This window comes from Desmodus rotundus, chromosome 10 (assembly GCF_022682495.2).
Source record: "Desmodus rotundus isolate HL8 chromosome 10, HLdesRot8A.1, whole genome shotgun sequence".
In the NCBI taxonomy this organism is placed as follows: Eukaryota; Metazoa; Chordata; class Mammalia; order Chiroptera; family Phyllostomidae; genus Desmodus; species Desmodus rotundus.
This window is the reverse complement of record NC_071396.1, coordinates 38,887,952-38,913,276: the sequence shown is the minus strand read 5'-3', so window position 1 is coordinate 38,913,276 and position 25,325 is coordinate 38,887,952. Positions and strand designations below refer to the sequence as shown.

The window sequence follows — 25,325 nt, the reverse complement described above, 5'->3', positions numbered from 1 at the left end:
GCCAAGTCAGACTCCGCTTTCTGTCAGGAGAAGTTTGAACCTCATCTTTTACCTGTGTGTGATACCTACGCATGACACCTGTGCGTGGTAACGCCCACGCCCACGACGGCCACCGCACTTCCGAGCTCTGAGGGAAGGTGCTCAAGAGGACGGAGCCTTGTCCTGGACGTCCATGCCTGGCAGGCAGGGCACATCGCCTTCCTGCCCCTTTCCCATGTCCTCTCTGCTCTCTCATGGAGTGGTCCTTGTTTCATTAGTGGAGGGTGGAAGGAGAGCTTTGTACTTACTTATTTATTATTTTTGAAGATTTAATTATTTCTCTTTAGAGAGAGGGGAAGAGAGGGAGAAACATCACGTGAGAGGGGACCATTGATTGGTTCCTCTTGCACACCCTCCATGGGGACTGATCCCACAAACCAGGTCTGTGCCCTGACCGGGAATGGAACTGATGACCTTTCACTTTGTGGGGCGACAACTAACTGAGCCGCAGTGGTCAGGGCAAAAAGAGACGTTTTTAGTTGAAAAATATCACAACTCCCGCTGCCCACTCTGGTCTATCTGGATTCAAAGCATTGTAACTCTCAGGCCAAGCCTAGGTAGGCACCCTGAGTGCTCAAGGCCTTTAAAGGCAGTGGGGAACTTCTGCCCGGCAGAGCAGCGGCAGAGACTCGTCCAGGGTGGACATTTGGAGGAGCTTGTCACGGGGTGGCACATGGCACCATGCGAGCGAAGCCCACGTGCGATAGGTCCCCAAAGTACTTCGAATGTGGCGCTTTGAAAATGGCCTGATCTCTGTTAGTGTCTTCACATGCACGTCCTTCCCCAGTCTCACAATGTCTGACTCCTCCCCCCATTCAGAGCTCAGCCCGTGTGTCCTTGTCTTCCCCGGGACCCCTTCCCGGAGCCCATCCTCGTGCTGGGCTAGGTGCTTGAACTATCAGAACAGCCACGCTGAGCTTTCAGTGGTGGGCTTGCCGCCTTCCCTTAGCCTGTGCGCAACCTGAGAGCAAGACTGAAAGTCTCACACCTTACCTGCCACGGCTCTGGCAGTCAGCAAGCATATGTTGAGTGAGTGTTAGTGATACCGTGGAAGGAGCTCTGCTGGGAATCCGAAGCTGTCTGTTTTTAGGTCAGGATCATTTCTAAAGTGGTTTTGGTAGAGGTAAGACAGTAGGCCCAGAGTTGTACCCCTGTGTTCATTGCAGCCTTGTTCACATCACCAAGAGGTGGACACAATCCTGAGTTTCCATAAACAGATGAATGAATGGATAAAGGAATAATATTCACACACAGTGGAATATTATTCACCCTTAAAAAGGAAGGCATCTTGTTATATGTTAAAGCATGGATAAAACCTTGAGAACAGTATGCTAAGTAAAGTAAGCCAGTTGCACAGAGACAAGTACTGAATGATTCCACTTACAGGAGATATCTAAAACTGTCACACTCTTAGAAACCAAGAGGAACCAAGAGGAATGCTAGCTGTCAGGACTGGAGGGCAGGGGAAAGGGAAAATTGTTTAATGGGTATAGAGCTTCAGTTCTGTTTTTTTAAGATTTTATTTATTTTTTAGAGAGAGGGGAAGGGAGGGAGAAAGAGAGGAAGAGAAACATCGATCACTTGCCTCTTGTACGTCCCCAACTTGGGATCTGGCCCGTAACCCAGGTATGTGCCCCACTGGGAATTGAATCGATGACCCTTTGGCTCACAGGCTGGCACGAAATCCACTGAGCCACACCCTCCAGGACAAGCTTCAGTTTTGCAAGATGAAAAAGTCCTGGAAATTTGTTGCACAATGGTGTGTATATAGTTTGCACTGTCGTACTGTACATATAAGTAAGGTTAGGGTGGTAAATTTTTATGATTATGGGGTTTGGTCACAGTTTTTTAAAATTTAAAAAATTTAAAAAAGATAAAAACTATAATTTTACAAACCACATACTCTGAAAATTTTCTAGCAATGATAAGAGTTTCTTTTTTTAAGATCTAAAAAAAAGTTTTCAGTTACAGTTGATACACAATATTATATTCGTTTCGGGTATGCAACATGTAACCTATGAGTTGGTCACCCCAACAAGTCCAGTGCCCACCTGGCCCCACACATAGTTACTACAATATTACTGCCTTTTTTCCCTATGCAGCACTTCACGTCCCTGCGACTATTTTGTAGTGACCATTTTGTCCATCTTTTCACCCATTCTCCATCCCCTCTTCCATCTGGCAACTAACAGTTTGTTCTCTGTATGTATGAGTTTGTTTCTGTTTTGTTTATCTTACTGTTTTAGATTCCAAATATAAGTGAAATCATGTGGTATTTGTCTTCCTCTGTCTGACTTATTTTACATAGCATAATGTCGTCTGGGACCGAAGTCCACCCATGTTGTCACAAATGGCAAGATTTCTTTTTTATAGCTGAGTAACTAACTTTCCATTGTGTGTGTGTGTAGCACATCTTCTCCATCCATTGTCTGTAGACAGATGTATGGGCCACTTCCATATCTCGGCCATTGTAAATAATGCTGCAGTGAATATAGGGATGCCTGTGTCTTTCAGATTAGTGTTTTGGGTTTCTTTGGATAAATATCCAGAAGTGGAATCGCTGGGTCCTTCTTTGTCTCTTGTTACAGCCTTTGTTTTAATGTCTATTTCGTCTGATACAAGTATTGCTACCCCAGGTTTTAAAAAAAGAAATTTGTATTTGCATGAAATACCTTTTTTATTCCTTTACATTTAGTTTGTGTGTGTCATCTGATCTGAAGTGAGTCTCTTGTGGGCATCACATGTATGGGTCTTGTTTTCTCACCCATGCAGCTACCCTAAGGGTTTCTTAATAAAGGCAATGAAATTAGACAGACTAGAGTCGTTTTAAAGTCAAAGAAAGAGGTGTTAGATTTTGTGATTGTCTGCCTAAGTACACATATAAGACAAGGAAAACATTTATACGTGTGCATCTCTGTTGCTACATAGTACTTTGTTGTTGTATTATAGTTAAGGATAGTGTGTTCACCTGAACAAAAGCAGAAGGACAGCGGGCCCTGTGTCTCAGGGAAGGAGGGTGCTGGTAGCGAGCAGGAGGAAGTTAGCTCAATATTCTCATGCAGACGGGATAAAGCTAATTATGGGCCAGGCGTCAAAAAACCTAAACACAGTGACAATTTTGGCCTAAAGTAATTGTATGACTTTAGGTATGACACTTATTTTCTATGCACCAACTTTCTCATCTTTAAAAGGTGTGAAGGGAGAAAATTTCTGAGAGACCAAAGATTGTAAACTAAGCGGAAAAATTTTACCTCTAAGCAGGTAACCCAGCCTAGCACAGTGTAGGCTCTGAGAGTTGAGGTTCGGGGGAGGAAAAATAGGGTGGGGTGGTTCCTCTAAAGCCAGGAGACCACAAACCATCTCTTCCCTTGTGGGAAAGCAAAGTCTCTGAGTGTTGCCAATTGGCTGCTGAGGTCAGGACCTTTCCGTTAAGGAATCCCGGAGCTGGCTGGAGGTGATCTCCTGTGTGATGGGGCAGCTGTCTTGGGATTCTGTCTTCAGCTGCCTCTGCTCCTTGCATAGCACTTTCCTCTTTCCCCACGTTTGTTACTGTGGTGTGCTTTCCATGGTTTCAGTTACCCACAGTCAACTGTGGTCTGAAAACATTAAGTGGAAAATTCCAGAAATAAACAGTTTGTAAGTTTTAAATTGAAATTCAGCCATTGACATTGCCGTGGCTTGATGACCCAGAATCACCCACAGCAGAGGATCCTCCTGATACATCCTCAGAATACAGACAGTTGCCTCCCTCCAGCTCACTTCAGCTTATCATGTAGGCGTCGCACCACCTCGCGTCATCGCAAGAAGAGTGTGTGTAGGACAGTGAGACACTTAGAGGCTACATTCCTATAGCTTTACAGTGTATTGTTGTACTTGCTGTACTTCATTATTGTCAATCACGTACTGTGCCTAATTTATAACTTAATACATAGATACGTGTTTGTAGGGCAAAAAAACAGTATGTGTAGGGCTTGGCACTATCCCTGGTTTCAGACCTCCACTGGGGGTTTTGAAATGTATCCCCATGGGTGCGGGGGGCCTGCTGTATGTGATGTGCCTGTCTGGGGACCATGGCATCTTACCAGTTCTGCTTTGACACGAGTAAGCTAGCTGGTCAGGTGGAAAGAACATTTTTAAAGGACCATACTCTTTAAATAAAGTGTCATTTAGTCCTCACAGTCCTATTATGTAACAGATATGATTATGTCTGATTTTACATGTAAGGAGACTAAGACTCACAGGTTAACTTGCCACAGTTGACATCGCAGTGGTGAGGCCAGAACTCAAATCAGAGTCCAGCACCAAAGCTTTTTATCTTTCAGCTGTGACGTTTAGCTTCTGTAGATGAGATCTTGCATGGAGACCTTTATAACAATTAGAAGTTTTTTAGAAACAAACTGCTGGTTAACGTATTATTTTCACTCAAAGACACTGTCTGTGGCAGAAGGGCATATACATACACACACACACACATATACACACACACGCATATATATATATGTGTATATATATATATATCAGGATTACATGGAGCACTTTTGTTTTTTTAAGATTTTATTTAGAGAGAGGGGACGGGAGGGAGAAAGAGAGAGAGATCAAAGTGTGGTTGCCTCTCATATGCCCCCCACTGGGAACCTGGCCCACAGCCCAGGCACGTGCCCTGACTGGGAATTGACCGTTTGGTTCACAGGCTGGCACTCAATCCCCTGAGCCACACCAGCCAGGGCTACATGGAGCATCTTTAAACCATACATCTCCTTGCCTCTTTCCTGTTTGACCTCTCCCCTGACTTTTATCACTGCTAAAATGAATCTGTATTATTGATGGGAATGTTATATCCCTTAGTTGTGTGGGGTTAGGTTAAATGTTAGCTCTCAGTTCTGCCCTCTCTAGGCCATATTGCAAACCACACCCTTGCCGCAGCTTCAGAGCAGGCAGAGTATACACTTGTCCCTCCCCTGATTTGGGGCTTGGACTTAGGACTTGCTTCAGCCAGTTAGGTGTTAATGATAGAGATAAGAGGATATGTTGTATATATGAAACAAACACTTTTTTTAAATTCAGAAAGCAAATTCTTGGAAATATTTTTAAAATACAAAATGTATGTGTGAACTCTACATATGAAATATAACCATTGACAGTTTTCCCAACACTAAAAGTAGTTTTCCCAAAAAGTAAAGAAAAAAAATACAAAACAGATGAAAAATAGAAAAGAAAATTAGAGGACCAGTGTAGGAGATCCAACATCTGAATGATAGAGATTACAGGAAGAGAGAAAACATGGAGAAAATGACTAAAAAAGTAATTTGAGAACCGAAGGGCATGAGCTTGCCAGATTAAAAGGGCACGTTGTGCCACGCTGGTCATACGATTCCTGGACATTGGGTTTAAAAGATTTTGCAGGCTTCCAGGGTAGGGAGTGTACTAGGTCACGTATCAAGAATCAGAGTTTCTTTGGACTTCACAGAAGCAACACAGGAAGTAATAAGAAGGTGGTGGAAAATGATTACAAATTTGTAATTCTATACCTAGGTAGAGTATACAAGAATGAGTTACAGTTTTTGAGATTAAAGATTTAAAAAATCTTAACTGCCACACACCCTTTCTCAGGGAGCTATTGCAAGAAGTACCCCACCAAAATCGAAAGAACGAATCAAGAAAGAATAAGACATGAGAGACAAGAAGCAGGAGACGCCACGTTAGATGACAAAGGATCCCTTGGCAGATGGTGCATGGGGATCCCAGGATGACAGCCCTGCACTGTCACCCCAAAGACACTGTCACCAAGACCCCCACTCCCATCGGGCCATCTTCTTAGCCCGAGGACAGATGTCCCGGAGAACCTGGCCTGGATCCTCGTGAGGACGCTCACAGTGGTCCTCAGCCTCCCTGAGAGCGGGGCGTGGGCCTCACGGGCTCAGGAGTGGGGAACACAGAACAGCCCCCGTCCTCTGACCACCCCACCACTGCACGTCCAGCACCTGGTCCACACCCCAGTCCCGCCAGGTGCCCCAGGTGCCCGAGGGGGAGAGCCCTGTTTCCCAGGACTCACCAGTGACCTTGCGACCTCGTCACCTCCCAGAGAAGTGGAGGTGAGACCACGCCCCCAGACTGTTCCACTCACCACCCCCTGGAGCCTCCATATGGGGGGCACAGGGCTGCCTTCTGCCTTCAAGACTGGCAGATTCTTGTGTGGGACAGATTCCATGACGGTTAGTTGTTTTTCTTTGTTGTCCCTGAGACACAAATAAAGAAAAACACCAAAGAAAATAAAGAAAAACAACACAAAATCATGACATGAGTTACGTGAGGTGGAGTGAAGAGAGTGGGTGCAGGGGCTTCTAAGGAGAGCCTCTTGGCGTGAGTGTGTGCGAGTCTCCTGGAGAGCTTGTTGAAGTGCAGGTTCTAAAGCAGAGGCAGGGGAGGCTGCAGCTGGCACTTGTAACCTCCCGGTGATGCCAGTTCTGGCCCCAGGCCCACGCTGAGCAGCAGAGCTCTGAGTGCTGGCGGTGTCGTTTCTCCTCTTGAGCAGCCGTGCACGGCATTCATTGTGTCACTACTATTTGCGCTCTTACACGTGCATGCATATGTACATGAGGCCTCACAACAGAAAGTCTCAAGATTTTATGTATTCATTTATAGAGAGAGGGAGGGGGTAGGAGGGGAGGAAGGAGGAGAGAAACACCATCCATCACTTTCTGCTCGTGTGCCCTGACTGGGAGCAAATTGGTGTCCTTTCGGCTCGCAGGACGATGCCCAACCCACTGAGCCACACCAGTCAGTACAACAAAAAAATTTTAATTGCAAAGGAAAATTATAATTTGAAAGGTGTGGATTGAGCCTAGAGACGTACACATGTTAAATCAGGAAAGCCTTGCATGCTGTATTGGTCAGGGTTCTCCAAAGAAACAAAACCATTAGAAGACGGCTGTGTAGAGAGACACTGATGGATTGGAGCCGTGGAGACCCAAGCACAGCTGACGTTTCAGTTTGGTTCTGAGGGCAGGAAGAGACTGCGGCAGGAGGGGTTTATTCCTCTTACCAGTCTTTTGTTCTGTTCAGGCCCCCTCTGACTAGATGAGGCCCACTCACACCAGTCTGCCAATCCTAATGTGCATTTCATCCAGAAGCACCCTCACACCCCCCTCCCAGGTCCCAGCGGGGTTGATGCACACACAATCTTTGCACACACCATGGCGAGGAGCCCGCGCCTGATTCTTTTTGGGTACTCTGGAGAGCCAGCTGAAGGATTTAAATACCGGTGAAACGTGCACATTTGTGCCTTCGGTAATCTCTGCGACGGTGCGGGGGTGGGTTGAGGGTGAGCACAGGTGGTAGAGGGGATTGGCAGCAGAGGGACCAGTTAAAATGCTATTTTATTGGGCTCAGCAAGAAGTGATTAGGAGGAGCTAGAAAGTGGCAGTGTGGGAACAGAGGAGAAGGCCAGATTCCAGAGCTATGAGAGGGTAAAATGAACAGGATTTGGTGATTGATAGGGAGTTTGGGGAGTAGGAGGAGTTAGGGATGAGTCGAGAGTTTCTGGTTTTTGAAATTCCACTTCCTGAGCTGGATCAGGGGTGTCCCTGTAGGATAGGTGTTGCTGGGAAATTACATTTAGCCACATGGGCCTCGTTGGGCTTTTTCTTTTTAAATTTTACTTATTTATATTTAGAGAGAGGGGAAGGGAGGGAGAAGTGAGGGAGAGAAACATCAGTGTGTGGTTGCCTCTCACACGCCCCCTACTGGGGACCTGGTTCACAACTCAGGCCTGTGCCCTGACTGGGAATCCAGCTGCCAACCCTTTGGTTCTTAGGCTGGCACTCAGTCTGCTGAGCTACACCAGCCAGGGCCTTGTTGGTGACTTTTTATGGGAGACACAAGATGTGGAGCCACCTTAGTTCCAAGTCTGCAGAGGTCTTGAGCCGCAGTCTTTTGGGGCTTTGCCTGAGGTGCACGGCTGGTGTCGCACCGATCCATTGGCGGTTTCCCTTGCAAATCGTCCATTTCATGTCGAGAGAGTATAAAATGTTTACACTTCCATCCTAAATGTTTTTATTAGAGAAAACTTGGAATCTGTATCAGAAGTTGGGTTTCGTAGTACAGTTTGAGCACATGCATGCAGCCTGTATAAATTATTAAGTGGAGAGTTAAGAATGTACATATTTCTGTGTACTGTATCAGCCTTCCGTGTGGCAGGTGGCTGGTCACCCCTGGGGGCCATGAGACTGCAGGTGGGTGTTTGCAGCTCATGCCCCACCCCGTCCTCTACTCTTCTTCAAGGGTTGTTATGATGTGAGCATCTGTCTCTCCTGTGTTCACTTCTCTCTCTCTCTCTCTCTCTCTCCCTCCCTCCCTCTCTCCCCCCCTCTCTCCCCCTCCCTCCCTCCCTCTCCCCAACATTGCTTCTCAGCTAGTAACTACTCTTCTCTGGGCTCTCACCAAGCTTCAGTTTCCCTCCCAGTGAGATGACGATTGCACCTGCTTTGCAGACTTGCTCTGCCTAGCACAGAATAGGTGCCTAACAAATGGGAACTCTTACTGGTTTAGGAGATTTCTTTTTAAATGCTTATTTTGTTGTTGGTTTTGATATCTTGATTACCTCTGTTAATTAGTTAGGCGTGAGCCTTTGCCGGGAGACGTGGTCAACCGTGGCGTGTTCTTGTCTGGCACACTGGCCAGTCCCCACCGAAAGGCAGGCTGTTGAGGTGCCCATTTACTGAGCAGTGGTCATGAGTCAAGTCTCACTGTGGTGCTGAGGAGATAGGGGTGAGGGAGCATGTGACCCTGCCCTAGGAGCTGCCAGAGACAGGTGGGGACGCCGTGCTGTTACCTGTGGCGCACCAGAGGGTGGCTCACCAGAGAGTGGCACAGAGAGCCAGTGGCAGACTCCCCTTTGGGAATTGGGAATTCAAGTGGGCACTGCATCTCTCTGCCCACTTCCGTCCTTAGCCCACACACAGCCCTTCCACGTGGCCTCTCTGCGGCCACCTGCCATCACCCACTGCCCTCTACCCACACAGCAGCCTGCCAGGGACGTTCTTCTCTCGACACCCTTGGGCCAGACCCCATCAGCAGATCTTGGCAGCCCCGACTCCAGCGCACACCCAGAACGGGCTGCCTTTTGTACCCCCAGTGCCACTGCTCCTCTGGCCTCAGGCATCGTTCTCTCCCACCTGGGTCATTGCCTCCTGGCCGTCTCCCTGCCCGCCCTCGCTCTCCCGCAGCCTGCTCTCACCAGGTGCCAGAGTGCTCTTGTTCCTCCGTGCTGACCCCATCAGAGATTCCCCATCGCCATCCCCCAGGGCCCCCAGGTCCTGTGCACGTGAGCACTCCCACCCCTCTGGCACCGTCTCTTCGTGCTCCCCAGCCTCCCCCACCCCCAGGCACAGTCCCACTTGCCTCTGCACTGCTCTCCCCTCTGCCCAGACGCTGTGCCCCAGGCGCTGGCACAGCATACTCTCACGTCCGTGGCTCACACTGTTTTCTCTCCGTGAAGCCTTTCCTGAGCACTGTGTTTAAACTCATAAGTCTGCAAACTACTCATGTTCTCAGGGGCAAAACCCAACTAAAATGTGGGCTCTGGGGGAGCGAGGGGTTTGTTTTATTCCCTGCTATGACCCAGGGCCCGACAGGGGCAGGCGGGCTCAGTGGGCTCACGGCGAAGTCTTCTTGAACACACTGGAAGAGAGTGTGGGGAGGACGAGGGAGAGAGAAGGGAGGAGCTGGGCCGAGTACTGCAGGGGAGGAAGGCCCAGCGCAGAGGGGCCTGCCTGGCACTCTGCTGCTCAGTGTCTCTGACGCAAGAGGTCAGGCTCTGAGGAGGAGCCTGCTGACAGCGCCAGGCGGCCGTGCAGGGCGCTGTCCTGGAAACTTGAGTCCGAGGCAGGTTCTAGAGCTGTGTGGCCCAGTGTAGTAGCCACCACCTGCAGGGGCTGTGAGCACTTGAACTGTGCCTGATGCAAATGGAAATGTCTCAAAGGTGTTAACTACACGTTGGACTTTGAAAACTTAGTACCAGGAAAGAATGTGCATAAAATACCTCTATTTTTAATATCAGTTACATTTGAAATGATAATGTCAGGTTAAGTAAAATATATTATTAAAAGTGGCTTCACTTGTTTATTTTCAGTGTGACTACTTGTTAAAACTGTTTCCTGGGCCCACTGCAAGTTCCTGACTCAGTGGGCTGTGGTACTGCCTGAGAATGTGCATTTCTAGTAGGTTCCTGGGTGATGCTGGTACTCCTGGTCTGGGGCCATACTTTAAGAACCACTGCTCTGGGACAAAATGGATCAGTTATTTTTGAGGTAGGGAGGGGAAGGATTTGAAGTCTTAGATGAGGCAGGTCCACAGGGAGTAGGAAGGTGAAGCTGAAGGGAATTAATCTTTGCAGAGACAAAGACAGATGCTTCCCTGTCCAAGAGGAGAGAAAGAAAAGTAAATACACTAGGAAATTTTGAGGTGACAAGGTGGCACTTTTGAAGGAGTCCCAAAAGTTGGGCTTTGAGAAATGACTTTGAGAGAAATAGACCTGTGTTCAAATCCTGGTTCATGCTCACTTTTCCAAGTTGTTTAGCTTCTTGCAGCCTCGGTGTGTTGATCTTGAAATCGGGGACAGTAGCGCAGCACTAACCGGGTGGGCAGTCCTGGAGAGGAAGTGAACGAGGCCTGCCTCCCTCGCCCTGCACGGAGCGAGCCTGTGAAACTGAGGGACAGGTATCCGCGAGGCTGGAGCACTTCAGGGTGGCTGGGAAGGGAGCGATGAGGAAGGTGGGAGGGTTCATTCTGGAACTGGTCTCTGGGTGCCTGCAGCCAGCTGAGCATAGGCCCTGGCACTGGGGGTGAAAACGGTGAGGCAGTTGTCCTCTGTGGAGGGGGAATGCAGAGGAACAGGTCCGGAGTGTTTAGGGTGTGACTCCAGTGCTTCACCATGAGTGTGAGGCGTGAGTGCTACATGCCACGCTTTGTTAGAGCACTTGGGGTGCAGGAAGAAGCCTGACTAGGTGTGGGTTAAGTGCTCAGGGGGAATGTGACAGAGGAGTTGATGTTTGAGCTGAATCTTGAAGGACTAGTACAAGGTGCCAGGCTAGAGGTATATTTGCGGGTCTGAAAGGAGTTCAGCTTAAGTTCGGGGCCTTAAGGGAGTACGAGGGTATTAAGCAGAGAAGTTGGTTGGGATCAGATCAAACAGGCCCCTGTGTGCCCGGTTGAGGAAGTCGAACTTCACCACTAAGTGACGGAGGAGTAAGAAGGGACCGTAAATGGTTCAGACACGTGTTTCACAGAGGTCACACTGATGACACCCTAACTGGTGGGTTAGAACAGAGGAAAGAAGCAGATCAGCATGAAGTTGTCTCAGTCATCTTGGTAAAAGTAAATAAGTAAATGAGGAGGAGTTGAACAGGACGTGGCTTGGAGGGGGAGGTAGAAGGCAGAGTCAGCAGAACTCAGTGTCCAGTCGCCTGAGAGGACGAGGGTTGAGCCGTGCACCCAGTCAGAGAGCGTGAGAGAAAGGAAGGCGGCAAAGAGCCCAGGTCGGAGGCCACCCTGTTTGGCAGCCACGTGGAGAGCCCCAGCTCACAGTCCTGTACTCGAGTCTAGGACCCAGGAGAACGGGCTGGGCACAAAGAAGACCGTCTGCCAAGTGCTCACACAGTGCGAGTTCGTTCCGGGGCCTGCTCGGTGCTGGTCGTCAGGCTGTGTCTCCGGCCTGAGTATGGACAGCAGTGAGCAGGGGGAAGGCGCAGGCATGAGAAGGGGCAGCAGGTCCAGAGGGCAGTGGAGTTGGCCTCGAGGAAGGAGACACTGTTCAGAGCAGGGAGGGGTGGTCATTGGAGCCCAGCGCCTCGGAAGGGCCAACACTGGGCTGGCCAAAAATCCATTTAGCTTCCGTACAGTGGCTCTAGTGGTGCTGAGTTGTCTTTAACTTCATTTGAAACAATTTTGTTGGAGTGTATTGTGACAGCTGTCATACCAGCATCCATTTTATTTTGTTTATTTATTTTTAGAGAGAGGGGAAGGGAGGAAGAAAGCAAGTGAGGGAGAGAAACATCAGTGTGTGGCTGCCTCTCATGCACTCCTCACTGGGGACCCGGCCTGCAACCCAGGCATGTGCCCCGACTGGGAATCCAACCAGTGACCCTTTGGTTCACAGGCTGGCATTCAATCCACTGAGCCACACCAGCCAGGGCCTTGGCGTGCATTTTAAAAAAAATTATCAAAATTGGTTATTTTCTTGTGCAGCCATTTTAATACTGACAATGGAAGAGAATAAGCAACATTTTTGGCATATTATGCTTTATTATTTCAAGAAAGGTAAAAGCAACTGAAACACACAGAAAATTGTGCAGTGTATGGAGAAGGTGTTGTCACTGATCAAACATGTCAAAAGCAGTTTGCGAAGTTTCTTGGCACTATTGACATTTTGGCCAAATAAGTCTTTGCTTCGGGGCTGTCCGATGAGTTGGGAGATATTCAGCAACAGCCCTGGCCTCTCTCCCCACTAGAAGCCAATAGTGGGAGACAGCCAACATGCTCAAAATATCCAAATCAATCAAGTTATTGGTGAAACTGAAAAGTGCGTTGTTTGTTTTACAGAAAAAAACTAAATGGACTTTTTGGCCAACTCAGTAGATAGAGTTTGATATGTGTCCCTTGGACTTAAGAACCAGGAAGTCACCCTGGTAAGTGCGACGCCGTAGAGGCCCGTCTTTGATGAAGCTCCGAGGCGAAGGGAGAGGATTCCCTACCAGCAAGAATGTTTTAGAGGTGCCTCCCAGCCACCCAGGAAGTGGCTCTACTCCCCCGCCCCCGCTTTTTTAGATGAGGAACCAGAGCTTCTCAAGATGGTTAGTAATCGATCCGTGAGCACAGAACCAGGATTCAGACCCCCTCTGACTGTGCTGTTAACACTGTGCAGAACGTCAGGTAGAGGAGGAGGGAGGTGAAAAAAGGTGGGAGGTGCTGAGCACTTGTCGGTGCTGAGCAGAGGAGAGAACAAGGGAAGGAGGAGGTGAGTGCAAAGTGGAGGAAGAGGTGGTGAGGGAATGAACTAGGACTTGGAAAGGCTGGGGGGGCTGGGCTCAGGGAGCCAGGTGAGGGCCTGCTGTGGGAGGGAAGGCGCCCTCCTGTGCAGAGCCTCTCAGCGGAGTCTGAGTGTGCCCTGACCGGGAAGGGGCTGGCTGTAGGCTTCAGTAGTGGTAGTGCACGCGCTCTTCCTGCCCACGTGTGGACGGCTGGCTGAACTCAGGGAACGGCGGTCGCAGAGGCTTTCGTGGGGAGCTGGGCTGACCCACAGGTGGTTTTCTGCTGCTCTTTAAGTGCCCTTTCCCTTTGACCCTCTCTGGCTGACATCAGTGTCTCCCACACACACTTTTTTTTTTTTTTTTTTTTTTGAGGAATAAGAAGGGCAGGCTTTTATTTTTAGACTGAGGTTCAGAATACAGCTGTCTCCAGTGCACACTCCTTTGGAGGGGACCAAGCACTGGGGTCATGCTCCCCTGGAGGGACCCAAGGCCAAGTCATAGTTCAAGCCCCTCAGGCCCTTCCCTTCCCCGCTTGTTCTTCTTTTACTTAGCAGTTAACCAGAGCGCTTGTGTTCTAAGTGCACAAACCCTGTACACAGTACTTGGATTTGGGGAAAGAAAAGTATCCCTTGGTTTCTGCCTCAAGGAACGTACAGTGGAGTTCATGACCTCTTCTCCTCTCCCTCTCTGTCGTTCCTTCAACAGGTATTTCTTCCTAGGTACCCACCGTGTACCTGGAAATTTTACTTCTCTTGCCTTTTTCTACCTGATTCCTCTATCTCAGAGCCCTTCCATTTCTCTCTCTCTCAAAAAAAAAACCCAAAAAAGGCAACAGAAGTCTGGGGGATCAGAAAGAAGAAAGACTTTAAGGGAAAATATATGCTTAGCCAGTGTACCTGAGCGTGTTCTGTGACTCTCATGCTCTGCATCCGTTTCTCTGTAGCTTGGGGAAGGGAAAGTCTTGTCCTCTCGTAATGAATGTTTGCTGAGCATTAGCCCCATCCCATTTGTGTAGGCTTTGCGCATGTGTGCGCGCTCTCTCTATGTAATTTAGCTGCTGCACACACACACACACACATCCAGATTGGCTGCAGGACTTCCATCACTGTGTGAAGGAGGAGTGGAGTGATGCTAACCTGTTGACCAGAGCTCGGGAGTGAGCGAAGACCTGACCCCTCGTTCCTCCCCCTCCTGTCCCGTTGTGCATTGCAAAACAATCGATTGAGACAAAGCAGGACGTCTTCTGTAATAGCCAGCACTTTGGGGGCTAGTAAAAGGGAAAAAACTCCTAAGATCCTGGATACAATAATTGTGATTTTTAAAATAATCCTTACCCGAGGATATGTTTATGGATCTTAGAGCAGGAGGGAGGGGGGAGGGGGCAGAGACAGAAACATTGAGCAGTTGCCTCCCGTCCACACCCTAACCAGGCATTGAGTCCACAGTCTAGGCCCGTGCCCTGACCAGGAATCAAACCCATGACCTTCTGGTGTGCGGGACAGCACTCTGGCCAACTTGGCCTCCCAGCCAGGGCTCTTACCATGATTTTTAACTCCAAGTCTTTGGTCCCTTACTTGCTTTTTTCTCACCTAAAATGGGGCCAGGGAGTGGAGGAGGGAGTTGTGTTATCAAGTGACACAGTGAAGGTTCGTGTTTAGCTTTATTTTGCTTTGAAACATCTCCCATCCTACCTGTTAAGAAGCTTGCAGTGTCACCATTCCTTTGAATCTTAAAGAGACTTAAGTCTTTCATTTAGAAATACGCCCCCAGAATTCACGTGTCCCTGAGAGGAGTGTTACTGAAGTGACAGTTAATTTGCGCTGGGGACAAAGTCTCAGTGGTAGAGCCATCATGGCTGGGGACAGAAAACCCCAAAGCTAACCTTACCTACTCAACCAGTTGTGTTTACTCCTGACCCCTGGTCAGTTGTCTGCACATGAAGACATCTGGCGAAAGGCCAAGATCACTTCAGATTTCCAACTTCTATTTTCCTAAGTGTAGCATGTTTTTCCTGATTTTATTTTGGAAAAGATTAAAGTGACTCCTCAGTTTTCACATATCTGCAGGCTCCAGACTGTACTTGGGTTTGCCTGGGGCAGATCTGTGGGCACATAAACCTGCACACACAGTGGACGCCTCCGACTCCCACCAGGAGCCCACGTTTCACAGAGCCTTGCGACAGTGAAGCTCCCTCACACGGCATCCAGGGCCCCTCTCTGCCCACGGGCACGTACTCCCACATGGGCACTCCTCCTCGTGGTCAGTTTTCTCCTTGTGATTAGTAATTGGCTTCTCTCAGTACATTGCAGTCTGCTACAAAAGCCGAACCTGGAAGGCAAAAACTAGTCGGAGTGACCAGCAAACCCGGGTAATGTGATACCCCTCCATGTGATCCCCATTTCTGTGAATCTGTTCCTGTTCCAGTTATTTGCTTAGTTTGTTTTTGTTTTTGTTTTGTTTTAGGTTTGGTTGTTAATAGCTGTGAGTTTGTTGTCATTTTACTGTTCATATTTTTTTATCTTCTTTTTCTTAGATAAATCCCTTTAATGTTTCATATAATAAGTGCTTGGTGATGATGAACTTTAACTTGACCTTATCTGGGAAGCACTTTATCTGCCCTCCCATTCTAAATGAAAGCTTTGCTGGATAGAGTCATCTTGGATGTAGGTCCTTGCCTTTTCATGACTTGGAATACTTCTTTCCAGCCCCTTCTGGCCTGCAAGGTCTCTTTTGAGAAGTCCGCTGACAGTCTTATGGGAACTCCTTTGTAGGCAACTGTCTCCTTGTCGCTTGCCGCTTTTAAGATTCTCTTCTTATCTTTAATCTTGGGTAATGTAATTATGATGTGCCTTGGTATGTTCCTCCTTGGGTCCAGCTTCTTTGGGACTCTCGGAGCTTCCTGGACTTCCTGGAAGTCTATTTCCTTTGACGGATTGGGGAAGTTCTTCATTATTTGTTCAAGTAAGTTTCCCATTTCTTGCTCTTCCTCTTCTCCTTCTGGCACTCCTATTTTTCGGATGTTGGAACAAAGATGTCCTGGAGGTTCCTAAGCCTCTCCTCATTGTTTTGAATTCTTGTTTCTTCATTCTGTTCTGGTTGAATGTTTATTTCTTCCTTCTGGTCCAAACCATTGATTTGAGTTCCTGTTTCCTTCCCCGTCAGTGTTGGTTCCCTGTACATTTTCCTTTATTTTACTTAGCATAGCCTTCACTTTTTCCTCTAATTTGCGACCATATTCAGCCAATTCTGTGAGCATCCTGATTAGCAGTGTTTTGAACTGTGTATCTGATAGGTTGGCTAGCTCTTTGTTGCTTAGTTGTATTTTTTCTGGACCTTTGAGCAGTTCTTTCATTTGGGCCACTGTGTATTTTTGTCTCAGTGTGTCTCTTACATAGTAAGGGCTGGAGCCTTAGGTGTTCATCAGGGCGGGGCAACCCATGTCACTGTGTTGTGGCGCTGTATGTGGGGGAGGGTCTGAGAGGAAACAGTACCGCTTGCTCCCCTCTCTGCCGGCTTACTAAAATATTTGCAGATGAAATGATATGCATAGGATTTGTATGTATGTACATATGTATGTATTTATATCCTCACCCAAGGACATTTTTTCATTGCTTTTAGAGAGAGGAAGGGAGAGAGGGAAACATCAGTGTGAGAGAAACCTTGATTGGTTGCCTCCTGTACATGCTTGGACTAGGGATCAAACCTGCAACCCAGGTTTGTGCCCTGATCCGGAATCGAACCCACAGTCTTGTGGTGTATGGGAATACGCTTCAACCAACTGAGCCATGCTGGCCAGGGCTAGGATTTGATTTTTAAATAATACAGTTTTGGGGTCAGGGGGCTTAGAAGGTGGAAACGAGACAAAATGGTGAAATACTAATGGTTGTTCAAATTGAATAATGGGCAGGCCCTGGCCAGGTGGCTCAGTTGGTCAGAGCCTCGTCCAGTAAACCAAGGTTGCAGGTCCAACCCCAGGCCAGGGCGCGTGCAAGAGGGACCGATGAATGGGTGCGTAAACAAGGGGGGCAGCAGGCAGATGGTGCACGCTCTCTCTCTCTCCTCCCCCTCACCAAAGTCAGTAAGCTTAAAAAATTGTTTTTAATTAAAAAAAAATAAATTGGATGATAGTCATGAGGGTTCAGTATACTGTTCTCTCTAGTTTTGTGTGTTTTTTTGAAATTTTCCATTAAATCACAGCCCTCTCCCATCCTTGGTCTCTGTCCACACCCCCTGTGGTGCCCTTTGCTCTTCAGAAACATTCATCTTTTTTTCTGCTGGCCTCCCTCCGTCCACTCCCACTCAGGTCTCTTTTGTGTGCCCTTGCCTTTGCCTCTCCATCTGGAATGTCCTCCCCCTTCCGAATGACTTCTCTGCTCCTTCAGTGCCCGGTCCTGGTGCATGTCTTCTCTTGCTTCCAATCATATTCTGCCTTCATAGCTTCTTCGTCACATCCCACTTCATCACATCCTGGGAGCAGAATTGTCTCATTGATCTTTTTACCCCCAGTGCCTACTCCCCAGCGTAGAGCACAGTCAAAACCCCGAGCACAGCGTAATTCACTGTTGTGTTGTGCACCGTCTCCGCAGGGCAGTGTCGGGCACATAGTAGGGCCTGGGTGATGAGTACTGTGTGAACCCCTGACGGCGTCTCCCTGTGTAGGGCAGTCATCCATGTGAGCAGGACGGTGTTACAGCACTGAAAACTCAGTGGAGCTTTGGATCGTCTGGCCCAGGATCGCGTCTTGCAGGCCCAGAGAGCAGATCCTGGGCAGGGTGTGTCCCAGGCCGCCGCCTCGGGATTATTGGTAGCCTCCTTTGTGTCCCTCTGTGTCCACAACCTCTCGAACCTCGCGTGGATTCCCAATTGGTTTTTCTATAGCAAAGAAGCAATCTGTTTAACAGTTTTGTTCATCAGTATAAAACGTAAGTTTTTCCCTTCTGCTTTACAGTCACACAGGAAGAGACTACATTGTGTAAAACACACAACCAGGCCTTCTATCCAGAAAGGTGACGTCACATGCTGCTGTGACACCTACGGTCTTCCCAGGTGGGGGTGAGGGGACCAGGTCTCTGCACTCGCTTTGCAGCTTCCCGTGGATCTGTAATTCTTTAAAATCAGAACGTTTTAAGAGGTAATGATAAGGTGTCTAGACACCGAACTGAAGTTTTCTAGAAAATGCAGTTCGCAGAATCTGCGGTTTTCATTGTGTCCCTGTGTCCCTGAGGCGAGTCACTGGCAGGGCGTGGTGCTTACAGATCTCTGAAGTGCCTCTGTGCTCCTAAATCCACGAGACGCCAGACTGTTAAGGTAAATAATGTCTTAAAATTGGGACTCTTTATCTCTTTCTTTTCTTTTTTAATAAAGATTTTTTTTATTTACAGAGACGGGGAGGGAGGGAGGGAGGAAGAGGGAGAGAAACGTCGATCTGAGAAGTGTTGATCAGTTGCCCCTCACATGCCCAAACCTTCAACCCAGGCACGTGCCCTGACTGGGAATCGAACTGGTATAACCTTTTGGTTTGTGGGACAATACCCAACCAACTGAGCCACACCGGTGAGGGCAAAGGTATCTTTTTCTTTAAATATCTTACAAAGAAACATTTGTGGCATGCGGCGTTGTTATGGGGGTTTTCTCACAGTGTAGTCCGTTTTCCTGATATGGTCACCTTTATGGGGGCTCTTTGTGCTTGACCTAGGGGAGGTGATTTTTTTCTTAAGAGTTTAAAACTCTCACTTACTCCCTGCAGCTTATGTCTCATGCCAGACTCCTCTTCCAGCCTCCCAGGTGGAAGTGGGAGTCGTCGGAGCCTCACCTCCATCTGTCCAGGGGAGGGCAGGGCTGTGGGCATCAGCGGCAGGTCCCTCCCAGGGCCTCTTGAGTGCTCGGTGCTTGGGCGGCCTCTTGGAGCCCTGCCTTCCTCCCATCTGCTGTGCGACAGGAGCAGCGGCACCCGTCCCTCAGGGCCTGTGAGGGTGGACCACGATTGTGAAACACGACAGGGAGCAGGAAGTACAGGTGCCAGGTTGCTCTGCAAGGCACACTGGGAAGTCATGGCTTGTCCCTGTCACACTGGCTCAAATCTGTGCCTTAATCAAAGTTGCTCTTTGACTTGGGTTTCCAGGATTTTTCTCAAATCATTGAAACCTTGAATGTTACGCAAGAGTGGATGCACGTTACTGAGGGCCTTCCCAGCACTGGGTTCCTGGGGAGCCCGCGTGTGTGTGCAGGGTGCCAGGAGAGCTCCGGGGGAAGGAAGAGCCAGCGTGATATTCGGCTGAAATTGCCCATACTTAACCACTGCCACCTTCAAAAGTTAGGATTTTATGTACTCCAGCCTGTACTTGGGAGGGGCCCAGTGAGCCACTCCGTGGTGTGCAGCATGGGCGTGGTTGGAGAGTTGGTGGGGAGTCACGCTCCTGCCAGGCCAGAAGGACATTGGCGATGTGCCCTGGAGGAGTGGTTGGGAAAAGAGTGACGGGGTCAGATCTGCCCTTCTGCAGGGGCACCCTGACCACAGGGCAGAACATAGACGAGGGCGGGGCTGTGACGAGGCTGGCTTTAGACACAGTTAGAATCATTCAGGCCAGACGGTTGGTGCTAGTGAAAGGAGAAAAGCTTGTGGATTCAAGAAATGCCGAGGAGGTGCACTCAGTCGGAATAGGGTGCTGGCTGGGTGCAGGGGCTGGAGGAGGAGGAGGGCGAAAGTGGCTCCCTGTTTTCTGGTGTGTGTGCCTGGGTGGTTAGACAGCGTGTTCTCTGAGGCAGGAGCAGAGGACAGGCAAACAGAGCTGGGGAGGCATTGCCTCAGGTTTGGATGGATCTAGTCTCAGTATCTGTGCCCCTAGTAGAGCCCCTAGTTGGACAGGCAGGAGTCTGGAGCTCTCAGACATGGGTAGGTTAAAGACAGCACATTCATTCACAAACATTTCCAGAGTGCTGGGCACTGTTCTAGGCACTGGGGTCCCTGCTTTTCATGGTAATGGGGGAAGCTGTACATATTCAAATGAGTGCCTCCAGCGGGGGGGAATTAACAAGAAGATAGGGTAGAGAGTGACTGTAGGGGAGGAGTAGGTAATGGGAGAACGACTTTGAAGAGTCGAGCCACCCTGGGAAGATAAGGGGGAAGAGTGTTCTGGGCAAAGAGAAGAGTAAGTGGAAAGGCCTCGAGGCAGAATGAGCCTAGCACCTTCAAGGACCTGAAGGAAGGAAGGAAGGCTGGCGTGACTCAAGCACCGAGCACAACGGGGAGGGCCTGTGGGGGAGGGCCCGTGGGGGGGCGGGCAGCGGGGTTATTCTGGGTGTTCTGTTCAGGCGCAGGAGTTAGACTGGATGAGGTCACGGGGAGTGCGTGCAGAGGGCAGAGAGGAGAGGACTCTGATCCTTATTTGGATTGGAGACCTACCTTAAAGGGGACTGAGAAGAAGCAACCAGGAAAGTGGAAGAGAAAGAGAATGTGGGGAAGAAAGATGAGGGCTTTAAAGACACGGCGAGTTATCAAGTGGCAGACGGTGAACGGAGAGAGGGAAGGAAGGACTGAAAATGCGGACTGCGTTTAGCAGCATGAAGATCATTGCTGGCCTCAGAGAAAGCAGTCCTCCGGAGCCCTCCCTTTCTTTTACTCCCACATTCAGCATCCAGTCGGTTCCCGAGGGTGGAAGCCACCTTCTGGCGGACCGACCTGCTGGCTCTGGGGGTAGGGGGACATGTTGGGCTGACAGGAGGGTGACAGAAGAAGGGGGAGGAGGGGAATGAATACCAAGGGTGAAGGGGCAGGAAGCACTGGCTGGTGCCCCAGGTTGCTGACCACAGGCACGGAGCATGGATGAGAGAGCCCCTGTGGTAACCAGCTGCCTCTGTTTGTTAACTCAGAGTGGGAGAGTGTAAGTGTTGTCATTTGGGGGAGTTTGGCCACAAAGCTCACCAGAATTTCAGTGGTAGATAGTGGAAGGGGGAGGATGTGGAGGGGCTGTCACGTAAGCCTAGCGGGTCAAGCAGGGTGTCAGGATGCTGATGTGGTGTCCAGACAGTGTGGTAACTCTGGCTTGACTGGGAGCAGCATTGACATTCTGGGGCCCCTCTTCTAGAAGAGAAGGTGGTGGATGGCACAGGCTAGGGTGGGAGTCAGGCCTACAGGGTGCATTGGTGCAAGACTTGAGTGGGTGAGCATGGGGGGCCTCCAGCTTAGCAGCAGGCCTGCATGCAGTGTTCCTCAGCAAAACCCCTCGTGAAGGAAGCAAGCACCAGGTCGTGTGACCCCAGAACTCAACCCTCCTGGAACCCTGTGCGCCGCGGGGCCACTTGGCAGTTAAGACAGGAGCCTCTGAGCCTAGTGCCCAGAAGCACATTATGCTGACAGCAAGCTTGTGCATTTATACAGGGCAGCTTGGGTGTGTTCTTACGTTACCTGTTTAGGCCAGGTTCCCATCTCTTGTGAATTCCTGGAGACTAGGTTTTGGTTTACTCACGTCGCTCCTTTCTACAGTGCTGCGCATATCAGGCACTCCTGCAAGTGCCCAAGCCTTAAAAATCTGCCGCGACCACCACGTGGCACACTGCCCCTACCCCCTACGCCATTCCGGTTTGACGTTTCCTTTGGCTACACAATTGGTATTACAGAAATAAGTTGTTACTTTGGAACTTGTCTGCATCTGTTCACATGTGGATATTGAAAGAGGGAGTGGTAACTTTTGTAAGTGTTAGGGCATAGAAGGATTCTGTTTCTAATCGGGGACAATCAGCTGACTCATCCAGTCCCTTGACCTTTTAGGTGTCTGTCTTCCTCCATAGGAAAATGGACAACTGAGCAAGTTTATAGACAGCCCAGGCCTGACACTGAGGGACAAATGATTTTCCAACAAGAATATAGTAGAAAGAATAAAAATCCAAGAAAAACTAGCAACTCATTTTGATTTCCTTCTGACAGATTACGTGGGTATGACTTTCCTGTCTCTTATATGAAGGGCTCATTTTAGGAGCATGGTTTCTTTTCCCCTCTCGCCCCCAGGTGGCAGCAGAGAGCAGAGGAACCTACAAAAACAAAGTAAAATGAATGTTCTTGAGTTGGGTCCTAGGGTTGTGTGTTTCTTACACCTCTTCCCTGCAGTTTCATTTATCAAACATTCCTAAGTTTTTCTGAGCTAACTTAGGTTCCCAGATACTGATTTAAAGAAATACTGTGTCCTCCTTAATCCTAAGGGCTTCTGAGAGTGGGGGTTGGGGGGGGCAGGAGAGGATGTCAGTGGAATAGTCATCAGTGTCCAGGTGTGTCCTTTCAGGATTGTGGTCCCCACTGACCGGTCAGTGCCAGGGCAGGGGGTCCTGGGTCAATGCAGCTGGTCCTGATGTCTGCCATGGCCTCACTGTGTCTGATGTCAGCCAGGAGCTGGACCACAGCTGAGGCTTAGAAGTTATCCCTAAGGGTTAGTGCTTAAGGGAGTGGTTGTGCCAGGGCCCGCGTGGGAGTCACATGAGGCCACTCATCTGTTCCTTGTTCCTCCACTGAGGGTGTCCTACTGCCAGCATGACCAGAGACATGCCAGGGGAAAAGGTCACCCTAGGGGCCAGGTCCTGGGTTTTCCAGTTCTGCCTCCTGCTAGGTACCTGGGGTTTTCCACCTTGGTGACCTTCTGTACCTGGCCCATCATCCTTGCTCTGTCACGCCTGTCTTAACTGCTGACACATTACAAGAGTAAACACGGGAAAGGAGCAGCCAGGGTCAGAAGCTGAGTGTGGGCATCTCTGTTATTGGGGGACTCCTGTCCTGAAGGTTGAAAACGAGGCTGGGGAAACAGTAGGAAGACATTACCTTCTCTCCTCCTCACCCCACTTCCTGAAACTCCTGCCCCTGCATTCTCAGGGTGCTGACTGCTTGCACAAGCCATTTGTCTTACTCTGTAGCCATGTCCCTGTGTGTCACATATCCTAGGCAACTGGGAGCCCATGAAGAGAGGGGAGCACCCTATTCGTGTTAATAGTCCACAGCACTTGTCCCTGGCACAGAGCACACTCTACGTAAGGGCTGTTGAACAAATCTGGTTGACAAGGGGAAGCAAGCGTATCACTGCAGACAGCTCTCACGGTGTGGACCGATGGTCCAGATGGGAAGAGGGGTTAGGGAAGGTTGGTGACAGCGCGCAGGTGATTAGAAGATGCTCACAGTTGGCAGGAGAGTGGGACAAAAGCGGGAGAGAAAGAACCTGTATTGCCAGGGCTCTTTCAGCTGAAAGCTGCAGCAACCCTAGTTAAACTGGCTGAAACTCGACAAGGTAAAAAGGTGGGTGGGGGCAGAGGAGTAGCTGGTCTCTGACAACTAGATCCAGGACTCACAAGATGCCTCAGAATGTGTATGTGTTGTCTGTCTGCTTCTCCTTGGCTTTGCTCTTGGGCACACCCTTAACTGAATGACAGAACAGGCTTGTGTCCTACAAAAGTCCAGGACTGACCCGTCGACTGTAACTGGGTTGCTTTCCCACGGCTGAGCCTGTGGTCCTGACTCAGGCAAGGCCACAGGACCTGCGGGGGTTGGGGGGCGGAGAGGCCACTCTGGAGGGGAAGTGGGAGTGTTCCCAGAGTGGGGGGTGTGGACTAAGGAGGCAGAATTGTCAGGAGAGCACCGCAGGGTCGCAGGCCCCTGGTTTAAGTCACCACGAGAAGCCAAGGGGCCTCTTACGAGATGCTGTGCACACAAGTCACTCTTCTCCGTGTTTTTCAGCATCTCCATGACACCGTGAAGAGGAGTCTTGATAGTACCACCTCCCCACAGAATGGTGACCAGCAAAACGGCTATGGAGACCTCTTTTCTGGGCATAAGAAGACCCGCCGGGAGGTCCCCATGGGAGTAGGTGTCTCTTCCAATGGCCTGCCTCCAGCCTCCCCCCTCAGTCAGCCTGATGAGCCTGGTGCAGAGGCCCTGCAAGCCAGCGGGAAGCATGCCCTGGGGCTGGACTCCATGAGCAAGAAGTGTCTGGCAGACTCAAGCCTCCACCTGAATGGAGGCAGCAACCCCAGCGAGTCATTTCCTCTGAGCCTGAGTAAAGAGCTGAAGCAGGAGCCTGTCGATGACCTGCCTTGCATGATCGCAGGGGCCGGAGGCTCCATATCCCAAAGCAACCTCATGCCTGACCTCAACCTTAACGAGCAGGAGTGGAAGGAGCTCATCGAGGAGCTGAACAGGTCAGTGCCCGATGAAGACATGAAGGATCTGTTTACTGAGGACTTCGAGGAGAAGAAGGACCCAGAGTCTTCTGGTTCTGCCACACAGCCTCCCTTGGCACAGGACATTAATATTAAGACAGAATTCTCTCCAGCAGCCTTGGAACAAGAACAGTCAAGCTCTCCACAAGTGAGGGCTGATTCTGTAGGACCTTCATCCTACAGAATGGGGCCTTCATCTGGGCCTGTGAGCACAGATTCACCCAGCCTAGGAGGCTCTCAGCCTCTGTTCCACACCTCTGGTCAGCCCGGGGCAGACAGCCCCAGTCCCAATCTGATGCCGGCATCTGCCCAGGCCCAGAATGCACAAAGAGCCATCTCCAGTGTGGTGTTGCCAAGCCAGGGCCCGGGAGGGGCCTCAAAGCTGTCCTCTGCCCACCAGCTCCAGCAGATCGCTGCCAAGCAGAAGCGCCAGCAGATGCTCCAGAATTCACAGCAGGCTGCTCAAGCACCAGCTCCAGGCCAGATGTCCACCTGGCAACAGACAGGCCCGTCCCACAGCCCCTTAAATGTTCCTTATACCATGGAGAAGCCTGCTAGCCCTCCCGGCTACAAGCAAGACTTCACCAACTCCAAACTACTCATGATGCCCAGTGTGAATAAGAGCTCCCCTCATCCTGGAGGCCCCTACCTCCAGCCCAGCCATGTAAACCTGCTGAGTCACCAGGCACCGCCAAGTAACTTGAGCCAGAACACCGTGACTAACCAAGGGTCTGTGCTGGACTATGGCAACACCAAGCCCCTTTCTCATTACAAAGCAGACTGTGGGCAGAGTGGCCCTGGGGCTGGCCAGAGCAAGACAGCCCTGATGACTTACCTTCCGCAGCAGCTGCCTCACCTGAGCAACGAGCAGAATTCCTTGTTCCTGATGAAACCAAAGCCAGGAAACATGCCCTTCCCGTCGCTGGTTCCACCTGGCCAGGTGAGCCACGTGGTTGGGAAGCAAAGGGAGGGAGCAGCTGTGGTTGTTCTTTGATTCCTTGGGAGAGAAAATTGATGGAGCAAACCTGGGTTGAGTCTTAGACAAAAATAGGGTAAAATTCCTTTGGT

At 49.8% G+C, this 25,325-nt stretch overlaps 1 protein-coding gene across 1 annotated transcript in view; it reads left to right on the top strand.

The window, feature by feature from the left end:
• Positions 1 to 25,325, top strand: part of MAML1 (mastermind like transcriptional coactivator 1) — a 41,934-nt gene that overhangs the window by 8,150 nt on the left and 8,459 nt on the right. The window contains exon 2 of the mRNA XM_053912719.2: positions 23,776 to 25,197. Coding sequence (XP_053768694.1) covers positions 23,776 to 25,197 — 1,422 coding nt within the window. The remainder of the gene's footprint in view (positions 1 to 23,775; positions 25,198 to 25,325) is intronic.